The 12,000-nt window shown below is 40.5% G+C and overlaps 1 protein-coding gene across 1 annotated transcript; it reads left to right on the forward strand.

Moving 5' to 3' along the window:
• Window positions 1-470: 470 nt before the first annotated feature.
• On the forward strand, window positions 471-11,792 carry MUC13 (mucin 13, cell surface associated). The gene is made up of 10 exons (XM_068195359.1): window positions 471-633; window positions 1,523-1,629; window positions 3,226-3,284; window positions 4,652-4,803; window positions 6,080-6,205; window positions 7,330-7,441; window positions 8,520-8,557; window positions 9,320-9,407; window positions 9,637-9,841; window positions 10,712-11,792. Exons 1-10 carry the CDS (start codon window positions 486-488, stop codon window positions 10,760-10,762), a joined length of 1,086 nt encoding a protein of 361 aa, XP_068051460.1. The 5' UTR covers window positions 471-485; the 3' UTR covers window positions 10,763-11,792.
• Window positions 11,793-12,000: the final 208 nt, after the last annotated feature.

Below are 12,000 nucleotides of genomic sequence, written 5' to 3' on the forward strand. Positions count from 1 at the left end.
CCTAAAACCTTACAAAATGTCTATAATTACTCTGAGAAAATATACTATTATGATTCACTTTGTAGCCCTCATTTTATTCATGTGTCTGCAGTTAAGGACTGCATAATAAGGCAAGTATGTACCAGTGCAGTATTAAAGGCACACAGGCTATTGCAGTCTGTCTTTCTCTAATAGCCACTGGTTTTGGCAAACCTTGATATACCCTCTTTCTTTGATTTGCTTTTAGTTGTATTAAGTAGAGTTGAATTGTGAATGCTCAGTATGACAGATAATGAATTTCAGCCATACTCCATGACCTCACTGTGATATCCTGCTGGATTGTGTAGGGAAAGCAGTTACTATGCATTAAACAAACAATTGTAATTGCATCTATACTCCCTAAAACATACCTGGCAGATTCTCTTAGTAGAAGTATATATGAACTATTCAATATAGGAATGACTTTATATATGAACTGGCAGTTGCAGAAATTCACAGAAACCCTAATGTCAATATCTTTCATTTTAGAATTATTGGACTTCTGCCGTGGAGATCCTTGTGGAAGAAGTTCAGCTACATGTATTTCCTTACAAAGCAATTACACCTGTGTGTGCCAATATGGATTCTACTACAGCAATGAGAATTGTTACAAAGGTGAGTTGCAGAAAGGCATCAGTGCTTTTAGTTACCTGCTCAGGTGAATTTTGTTTCCCATATAGCTTGTTGTCATGTTATAATGGAAAACACAATCAGTCTGGGAAAGTGACTGCTGAGTGATTTCTTGCTTTGCAGGCAGCCACTCCTACAATGACCTAGATTGCAATCTCACAAAATGGTGACAGCCAAAGAGGTCAATGTTCTGGGAAAAGAAGGGGAATTCTCTGTCAGGGGTGCAGGAGATGAAAATGAGCGAAAAGCAGGGAAAAAATGCAAGTGTAAACCCGACATTGATATTAATGACAATGATTTAAAAAGGACCAAACTTATGAACAAGCAGATTGATTTTCCCCATTGCTAAACACTCATCAGAGTCCTGTGGAAATGCATCTCTGGAATGCTTCTAAAGGCCAAGTATGTGAGAAAATAGAGTTTCTTGTTTAAGGATCAGCAAGCAGGATTCTCAAATTTACTTGTAAGGCTTAAGAAGCAGGTTGATTCTGAAATATTTTCTCTGTGAACTACATTAGCTGCTTAATAGCTGCAGATTTGGAGTCCTTAATATACTTTTTGTCTCACTACATTCTGTAACACCTTGCAAAGAGTCTTGTAGCTTCAGGCCATGCTGACAGTTTAATGTTACTTGGTTTCATAATCAGGACAGATTGGTTGGGCCCAGGATCCTGCCTTCTTCCCTGGCAGCCAAACTACATCCCCCATTGTGACTGAATTGATTTGTCCTCTACTGATCCCTCCCATATATGAAAAATAGCACTGATTTATTTTCTGCATTGTATTTCCCCATCCCTAAAGGCTGTAGAACTCTAAGGTGAAATTGGACTTTTCTTGAATGCTTTCTAATTTACACTCTCTGTTCTCATTCCAGGGGAAGTATACCCAGCCACCATTGCAGTGAGAGCACCTTACAGTGATAATCTTCAAAATGTAAATTCCACAGAGTATCAGTACCTGTTCAACAATGTATCAGCATTTGTGAGTGACAATGGATTTTTCCCCCATATATTTAATGCTATACTGGATGTCATGCAGACAGAGAGGACACACACTCTCTTTAGTGTGGGGCCTAGAAAAGTTCCTCTCTACAAGAGATCTATTTCTTTCAAAGAATGCTTCACATTAGTTTAGACCTATTTATAAAAGTCTTGAACTTTGCCCTCAGATGAGCACATGCATGGCTCTTGCTGAAGTGAAGGGAATCCCTGAAGTAATATCTGCGTTTTTAGTACCACTTCTGTTCTGTGGAGTTCTCACATAAATTGCTCTGCATCTTTCACCATCCCCTCTCCAGAAACAATGGGGCTGAGTGAATTTTTCCAGCCTATTGAGTTGCTGATCTCTGCTGTTTGCTGAAGGCTCAATAATACTCAATGGTATGAGTAAAAATGAGCAACTTTAATATTCTTTTTAAAAGAAAATTATTGGTTCCACACAGCACAAACTTTTCCGAATGAGTGTCCAGCTATGTCTAAATACCAATAATAACCCTCTTCCATAAGTCTGCCAGTATTAGTATTTTAATGTTATTAGTGAAATGGATACTGATATTTTTTATAATTCTATGATTATACATAAAATCTGGTAATAGATTTCCTGGAGAAATAAGATGATCAGTTTAATTTATACTGCCATGTTGAAACAAGTGGATTGGCTTATTTCTCTTTCTGGCAGTAAGGAAGAATATGTATGTAACTCTACCAGATATCTGATTTTAAAATATTCATTATGTTAATCAGGAATGATCAGAAATGGTTATCAATTTCTGCATATTATTATATTGCTTAATATAAATGTTGTCTCAGAAAGTGACCAAAAGTTGTTCCTCCAGAATTTTAAAAAATATGTTCTCAATTTTTTTGTCCAGCATTTTTTCATGATATGGCTGCAGAAGAGCATCATATGTAGGACTAAAATAGATACATAATAGAATGCAAAAGTGAAAATAGCATAGAAAATAATTTGAATTTTATTACAAAGAAAGAGAGAGAGTTCATCTTTCATTTCAGTTGAATTACACATCTTATCCTCTTCTCGTGGTGCCTCCTGCTTTTGTGGCAGTTGAAGGCAGCTGCCTCCACTGGTTGTTCCCTACTTCACATGGGATGAGGGAGAGCAGTGACTTTTCTTCTGATCCTGTTGAGCTTTCATCAGTGCTTCTTCCCACAAGATCGACCCCTGATGATCCCACTTCACTGCCTCTCAGGGACATGTGCCATCTGTGAGGATGTCAACTTCTCTCTCTTCCCCCTACTTATACACAGACTGGTGCTGCAGAGACACCCTCCTAGGCAATGAGTTTGCAAAGGGGTATCTGGAACTGTCAGCCAGTTAACCCAGCCTGGCATTCATTCTCCATCCCTCCACTGCCCTCCCATCCACATTCTACAGCACCACCCCACTGTTCCTCTTCTGCAATACCTTGCCTGGTGCATTTAACACATCACCTTACTTTATTTGTGCCTATAGTAGCATATTCTGTATTAAAACTTTACCACTGAAGCCTCAGTGGTTCATGTGATTTTACTCTCTGTTTCTGCTTGCCTTGAACTCCAATTTCTTTCTGTTTTACAGTTTAAGAAGGCCTTTAAAAATCTACATGACTATAAAGAAACTGTCATCGTGAAAATTCAGTAAGTTTGTGGGTTTGTTTTTTGCACAGTACATACTTCCACATACCTCATTGTAATCTGTTTTCCATGAAGTTCTCAGGTCAATAAAAGGTATGGGATGAGGTCAGCTGAGAATGCTTCCCCATAAAGGAGGGATGCTGGCCCCATTTTTACCCCAGTATGTCTGTGAAATGGGCAGGCTGAGTCAGCTCCACACTGTATATCCTGCTTCTAGCACCATGTGGGATACAGCACTGTGCTGTAACTAGCAGTCCCTGTGATATCTGACATGTCTGAAATTCTAACAGTGAACACTGAGTTCCTGTGACTGTTGGGAGTGCTACCCAGCTTGGAGTCCTAGTTTAATTTAAAAACCCTCATTACAGAAGGCATAGCAAATGTATTTTATTGTGCATTTTTTGGTGTCTCGTGGTGGTAGGTTGAGCAAAGATGCTACTGAATGGGTTGTGGGGTAGCTGTGGGCATAGGTCCCTTGCTGGTCTAGGTAGACCCTGTGAAATGTCTCTTTTTTCCCATCCCCATCTGTTACAGGTTACTGTCCCCAGAGCTCTGCCAGCTTCTCTGTGTTTCCTAACCCCTATCAAGCAAAACCTGGCATGCTAGCACTCACTGTCAACCCCTTCAGCGCACCCCAGGGATTAAGCAGCTAAGCAGAATGTTGTTCTAACAGAGTTGTGGGGGCAGTAACTTCCAGCAGAGCAGTTGTGAGCTGTGAGCAGTTGTGGGGCACAGTAGCACCTCAAGGGACTGCAGCAGTCTGCCACTTAGGGATATTTGTGTGCATATCCTGGCAGCATGAGGTTTAGCTGAAGAACAGGGAAGTCACTGCTGTTCTCCACCTCACACCAGGGAAGTTTCTGTGAGCTGAACCCAACCCAGACAGTGTGTAGCTTGCCCAGATACCTCTACATTGCAAACAGACCCTTCTGCATTCATGGTGGTCACACCCTGAGTTATCCTCACCACCCTTCAGGGTGGGTTCTCCACATCATGCCTGGATGACACCACAGGCTGATGGAATCATGTGAAAGTTAGAGTCTAAGACATGAGGTTCTCCACACTGCAGCTGGTTTGAGGTTAACCCAGCTAGAAAATGCCAGTTGTGTATCAACAGCACACAAAGGAGCGGTGCTGTTATCATTAAATCCAGCAGCTACCTATATACACTTGGACCTACTGGAAAGATGGCTGTTAATGTGTTCCTGAGCAAGACTTTTCAGCTTTCTTGGCAACTACCTACATTATAGGAAGAAAGAAGCTGGGAGAGAGAGGGAGATTTGGCAGAAATTTTCTCTCATCTTTGCATCTAGCTTGCTATCCCTACGGATTATGTGAAACTTTAACATGGTCCTATCTGTCCTTTTCAGACCTCCAAGCGAAAGCAGAAGTTCTGCTCCACTGAATGTAACAGTGACAAACCTGTTCACGTGGAACTCAGCTGAAAATGAGACTACAGTTAGCTCTGCAGTACAACTTGCAATCAAAAATAATAACCCGTCCTTTGTCGCTTCTTATGATGGTATGTAAATCCTTGCTAGGGAAGCAATTAATCAGCAGAAACAGAGGTTCTTAAAACCTGGTTGGAAGATTTCTGTGGGCATAGGAGCCCATCACATCATAAGCCTTTTTGACTTTGAGGAGCTGAATGTTCAATCTTGGGTAATTTTGAAGATTCAACAATTCAGTGGTAGGTTCTTTTGTCTTATTAAGTCTTCCTACTCCCTGTGTAAAGAAGAAAAGGAAAATATTTTTCCCTGGTAAGCAATGGCATGGTGGTTTTAACCTGCTGAGTGTTAAGAAGTGGAAAAAATCAGGATAAAATATATACAGATATATATTTTTCTTCCGAGAATAAGCCAGTATTTTACTGGCAAAATAGGATGAAACCCTCTTTAGACTTCTCCCATAATAAGCCATGGTAATTGAAATGAGGCCTCACTTATTAGCAACTTAGCTCAGGAATTTGTTGATTTAAACCAGTAAAGTCTTGCATTATTAAAGGTGTAATACTGGGAGAAAGAGTTCCTAATTAAAATAAGGATATTTTTTCTTTTTTGTTTTAATATAAATTCCTATTTTGAAATCAGCTTTTTTAAAAGGCATAACTAATAAGGAAGAGTCCATTTCATGGCTTAAAGCCCGAGTTTGTTGTCTGAAGGTGACTGTATCCTCAGCTGTGAGAAGGAAATAGAAAACCACTGAGAGCTCCCAAGGCACCATTGCAGTCACATCCCTCTACAGCACGCCATGCACTGAGGGCTTTAAACCATCCCCACCACAAGGACATGGACCTAAAGAGCAACACACTGGGCAAACAGGGTACTAATGCTGCTCATGAAATGAGCTGCATGCCCATAAACGTTTATATCTCTCTAGAACCGTATGGGATCTGGGTCTCACAGTTCAGTTGTGGAAAAAACTAGGAGAACAGTTATGGTTTTTCTCTGTAGGTTTTTTTTTTTTTTAAGGTGAGTAAAAAAGTTATTTTTCAGAATATGAACTTGCAGGAAGAATGTCCCTTTCCATAGACTGGAGCCAGGAAGGTTTGGAGATAGTTGTAGGAGGCTGAGAAACAGAAGGTCAGAAGATGTGATGGGAAACAGGACCTCAACTGTTAAAGAGCGAGGAGGAAAAAAAGAGCTGGTCCAAAAGTCTGCAATATTGATGTCCCAAGAAAAGGACTTATATTTTTTTTCTATTTAGAATTACTAAATAATTGCTTTATGATTTGCTGGGCAAGTGCACTGCTTTCTATGAAAGGGTATTTGAGTTTTCTCCCTGTTTCTCTTTTAAAGTGGCAAAACATTGTGATATTTATCAATGTGATCCTAAAACCACAGTGTGTGAAGAGAAAGAGTTTCCTGAATGCAAATGCAAACCTGATTTAGCAAAGACAGACTGGGATACACGTTCTTGTTCAGGTAAGAACCTTGCTGCTTTATCTGTCCCTGAAAGGCTGGTCTGCTTATTCTCTGTCTCGGTCCCTTGCTGAGAAAGGTGCTGGGCAAATGTGCTGACCTCTAAAAATCAGGGAATGTACATCCTCTTAAGAAAGCCATAGAAACACATCCTCACACTTCACTTTGAACAAATCTATAATTTTATTTCAGTAGAATAAATTCTTAAAACTTGATAAAATCATCACTGAAACCAGTAAGTAGGCAAGTCCTTAAATGCATTTTTAGAGTCCTGGTAAGAACAGAAACCTAAACAGGTAAAGGATGGAACAAATTGAATCCTATATTCACAGCCTTCTCTGCTAGGACATATTTTGGGTAAAAAATTCTACACGTTACTTGAAGGAAGCTGACAGAACTGAAAGTCTCATTATGAACAACAATAGCCTGTTAAGTCTCTGTCCTTTGTTTGTAATTCTAGGTTTGCTTTACCTGGATTTAGACAAACTTTTGTGAGAAGAATGATTTCTGTCATTTTTGGGAACTGCTAGTTGTTGGGGTTTTATTTACTTTCTTGTTTTGAGTCTTTTAGTGAGTGCTCTGTGTATATTTTAGCTACCCTTCAAAGCCATGTGATGTACCTAATTTTCTTAGAAATACCTAATTTTTTTCTCATGGAAACAAAAACTTTCACACAACAGAAGTAAAAAAAAAAAGTCTATCATGTAAGATTTTAAGAAAAACAAAAAAGAATTCAAAAATATGTGATAAAGTTATGAAAGCTGCCTACAATACATCCCAGTGAGATATGATCCAGTGTAGGCCTTTGTGGTCCCATGTCTGACTAAAACTGATAAAGTTTGCCATGCAAATCATCTGCTGTGAGATCAAACTTCAGGCCATTGCTTGCCTATGGAAGATGCAGCCTAGCCAGATTTCCTTTTTGATGAAGTTGGATGGTTTTGAACACAGCCTGTTTACTTCTAATTTTGTGATTTTATATTTCAGTTTTTTCTTTACATAGGTACAGTCCTAAAAAAGCCATTCTGATGCTTTAAAGCACAGGAGAGGGGTGGCTGTGTGTTTCCAGAGCAATAAAATAATCTTCTATCTGCAATTCACTCATGTTTTTCTCCCTGAAAACACAGCTTGCAGTAAAACCTGTTCTTCAGAAAAAAACAAGTACTGTGTACAAGAAGAAGATGTTCCAACATGCAGATGTATGGTTAACTTTAAAAAGAAGGATGAAGAATGTGTGGCGTGAGTACTCAGCTTTTTATTGTGTTCCTGTGTTGTAGGTGAAGGTAGGGGAGAAGAACATCTATCACAGGGCCAGCTGCAACCCAGAAGAACAGGCTGCAGCTAGGTGAGGTGCAGAGAGGTGCCCAAGGGGGATAGCAGGGGGTGTCACAAGTTGTGGTGTCACAAGTTGTGGTGTTTTCACTCCTTGGCATTAGTCTTTTGTGTGCACTCATAACACCTCGGGGGAAAGGCAAGGAGACCCAAGGTCACCCGTGAGTCAGTGAAGAGGATAAAGTACTTCACCACATAAACACAAACTGCTCTGGCAGCGTGGCTGAGCCATGGAGCTGCTATGCTGAAGTGTTTAGTAAGCAACAGGCATTCGAGCAAGACGTGCCTCCATTCCCTGGAATGTTTGCATTCCAGGGGACTGTTTCCCGATAACTTTCAGACCTATGTTATTCCTGCTTGGTTTTCTTCCTGAAATTATTTCTGTCAGTTCAGGATCAGAAGAGAACAAGGGTGTTTGCTGGTGAGGCCAAGTGAATGACTGGTTGTGCTCTGCTCTGGTGGATAAACAGAGAGACTCACTCTCCATATCCATTAATTCAGCTCTTTTTGTAGTTATTACTGCTGCAAATTGAACATTTGTTACCATAAAGTAAATATCTTTTAAATATAAGAAACTACTGAGAGGAAGATAGAGTTACCAGTCCTTACAGGCCTTGTACTGAGGCTTTTGTTAAAGACATTGCATGGCAATTCTAAGTGGCTCAGAGATGCAGAGTTTAGTTCTTTAGAAAAATTAGGTTCTTTTAATGTTTTTCAGACTGAGAACCTGAAACTTTAAGTGCTGAGATCACCAATCACTCTGAAAATCTCAGATTGTTTTACTTTAATGAAAGTAAATAATTTAACAGTAAGATAGGGTTAAAGAGGAAACCTGAAATGAACACACTTTGTGGAGAAATTGCCAACAAAAGGGGGAAATATACTATTGTTTTGTGAACATAGAATGGTTTGGATTAAAAGGGATCCAAAAGATCATATTTTCTTTCTTTCTTTCTTTCCCCTTTTTCTTTTTTCTTTCCTGTAGTTGCCCAGTGGGCTACTCTGGGGAGGACTGCGCTGATTGTAAGTAAAAGAATTTCTGATTTTTAATTATGGTTTTGAAAAATACCTAGTAATGCTCAATCTGGCTGAGATAACAAAAAAGTGGTAGCCTTTAGGGGTGCCACCATTCTGCATTTATAGAAGGACTATGTTAGGGGGAAAAAAGTGACATTTCTCTGTTGTCTTATGTACCTAGGGCATGGGAAGAGCCTATTTGACACCTAACTACATAATTTAGCATCAGTACTAGCTTAAACAATCCCTGCATCCTCCCAGTTGTTCCTGTCCCTTACCTGTATAAAACCATTCTGTGCATAGCATTAGGACCTAGAGCTGGGGTCAAAATAGCCATCCATCAGAGATGGTCTTTAATGCAGATCCTTAATTTACATCTTTCTGTGTCCACAAAATGTTGGAAGCACCAGGAGCCTGGAAATAAATCCTCTTCCCTTCCCTTCCCTTCCCTTCCCTTCCCTTCCCTTCCCTTCCCTTCCCTTCCCTTCCCTTCCCTTCCCTTCCCTTCCCTTCCCTTCCCTTCCCTTCCCTTCCCTTCCCTTCCCTTCCCTTCCCTTCCCTTCCCTTCCCTTCCCTTCCCTTCCCTTCCCTTCCCTTCCCTTCCCTTCCCTTCCCTTCCCTTCCCTTCCCTTCCCTTCCCTTCCCTCCCCTCCCCTCCCCTCCCCTCCCCTCCCCTCCCCTCCCCTCCCCTCCCCTCCCCCTTATTTTTCAGTATTCACTGTGAGTCATTAATTTACACATTTCTTTTTTGCTGTTTTTTCCCCCTAGATAGTGAGCTCATCCTTATAATAGTGGGCACAGTGTTTGGAGCCATTATCCTGAGTTTAGTGATAGCAGTCTCTGTTATTTCAGTCAGGTAAGAGTATTTCTTACAGTTGAATAGAAACTGCTTTGCTGTGTGTTCAAAATAAGGGTTTTGCACTAGCTAAAAAAACCCCATGCTATAAAAATTTGTTGCGTGCTTCAGAATGGGGCTGGGCGTTCAAAACGAGGTGGGAGTGGACAAATCACTAAGTTGGACTTAATAAGTAAGGCACACTAAACAGTCTTTTAAAATCTCCTTTGTTCTTTCATCTCCTCTCAAGAGCAAAGCACAAACAAAATCCAGAGAAGAGGAGCCTGATGAAGTCAGGGTATTCTGACATGAATACCTCCGATGACAGACCAAGCATGTTCCCCAGGGTCCAGACCACTTCTGGCCACACAAACCCAGGATATCAGCCAAGCAACCCCTATGAGATGCGTTCCACAAATAGAGATCGTTTTCCAGAGAGGGATTATGATGATTTGGTAAGTGTTTCACATAGTCCTGTGGGAATGGAATTCCTGAACAATAGCACTGTGGGCTACAGACATTACTGGAACCTAAGCTCCCCTCTGTACATCCTCCCTTGGTCTAGAAGGCAAAGTGGTATAAAGGCACCCAAACAAATGTAGCTGCAGCTGAAAAAAATTCTCTTAATACAGAAATTTTCCTCAATGCAGAGATCAGCATTCACTAAGAGCTTTCTAAAGCCCCAGTAGTCATCCTTGAGCCACAGAAGGGATATGTGAAAAGCAAGGGTCAAAGCAAGAACTTGGCTGCCCAGTGGTCTGCTGTGTCATAGGATATTTGTCTGCACCAAACTTATCCCTCAGCACAGGTGTGCCTGCAAGCATCACAGGCTGCTACCACCTGAGCTTCTTTTAGGCTGCTGTAGAGTCAACAGGTGCTGCAGTGGCACCTCCCAGCTGCAGCCTCATGCAAGATTCACAGTCAGTTTAAGCTGGGACTGATGCCCAGGGGTTGTGTCCTCCTACCTGGCTGCTGCTGCATCGTTCACAGCAAGAGCAGCTGCAGCTGCTGCAGCATTGCAGAGGGGAAAGGTGTGAAGTGCCATGAGTAATATAGAACAGTTTTTGCATTGCTGTGGCCCAGGGGAGCCTGGCCAGCAGAGCTGTGTCATTGGAAGGCATGTTCCAAATAAAAGAGCCTGTTTTATCCTCAAATTCTGCAAGGGAGCCACAGAGGAAGCAGAGGCTTGAGATTAGCTCAGTTTGGATTAATAACATGAAGGTTATGGCCTCAAACCCTGTATGGGCCATTCACACAGATGTTAGACTTGATGATCTTTGTGAGTCCTTATTTCTCTTTTTTTCTTGTCTAAAAATTCTCTGTAGTACGAAATATCACGGGAGCCCAGGGGCTTTAGGACGCAGAGCAGATATTGAGTGACCAGAGCAGTGGAAGGATGGACGACCACCACAACACTGGGTCAGAGCAAAGAGTTTCACAGCCTCTCACCAATGCAGTTACTTCAGCAGAAGAGACAACAATGTCCTTAACCCCAGATTCTCTCAAGATTTTCTAGAAGAAGATTCCTGCTTGAAAGAGATCATGGACAACTTTGAAACAAGGGAAAAATGTTATAGAGTAGGGAGAAGAAGAGGACTTCTTTTAAAAGAGCTAGTGTGCTCCAATTAGACTTCTTCAATGAGGCCAGAACACTGGCAAGAGAATGAGTGTATACAAGATACCAGGATTTTAACCCTGCTGGTTTTCAGTTCTTCCGGAAGATGGTCCAGGCAATATGTGTGATGGTGAAAAACATCAGTACCCAGAGCTTTACTTGGATTTGTGCTCACTTAATTTGAACTACAGCTTTGGGCAGATGAAAACTGGTTTTCATGAGAATCTGACCTGTTTCACTTTGTTATATTAGATACAGATTTTTTCACCCTCCTCAATCCCCCAGTATTTCCCATCTGAAAGCATTCTGTTCAGATGTCTGCTGACATGGGTTGTGTGAGGCAATGGCACTTGTCTGACCTTTTCCACACACATCTGACCTTTTCCAATACAATGGCAAGATACAGTATCTCCAAACAAACATTATTCTTCTTCATCTTGCAAAACTGCATTGATTTTACATTTTTATCTCCTGTGGAAAGTGTTAGCATTTTTCTTTCTTCTGCAGTCTTTATGTTTGAATGATAATAAGCTTGGTGTTTGGATTTTTAAAAAATTTCTTACATACAGTCAATAAATCTGTCTGTAAAAGAATTTATATTTTACTGAGTGTGCATTATCTGTTGACTGGCATTAACATTATATTTATATAAAATACTTATATGCACACATATGTACATATATTTATAGATTACAATCATTTAAAGAATCATTTAGTTCTGTTGTATTTTGTGTTTTGGTTTTTATATATGCAGATTAACTTTTCCTATTAAATGTTATTTTTTCTCAGTACCAAGGCTTTCTTATGTTCCTCCCAGTGATTTAAGTGTTGTTTTTTTTTTTTTTTTTTTAATTCCAGAGACTATGTTAAAATTTATGCGGAATTTAGACACAAGTGTGCACAGACTAGCCACATCAGCCCCCAGGTTTCACTCAGTTCAGAAATGTTAAGTTATAATAAAGTTAAAATATTTATTGTTGTGGGACTGGCACCAATATT

The sequence above is a fragment of the Anomalospiza imberbis genome, chromosome 7 (genome assembly GCF_031753505.1).
Source record: "Anomalospiza imberbis isolate Cuckoo-Finch-1a 21T00152 chromosome 7, ASM3175350v1, whole genome shotgun sequence".
In the NCBI taxonomy this organism is placed as follows: Eukaryota; Metazoa; Chordata; class Aves; order Passeriformes; family Viduidae; genus Anomalospiza; species Anomalospiza imberbis.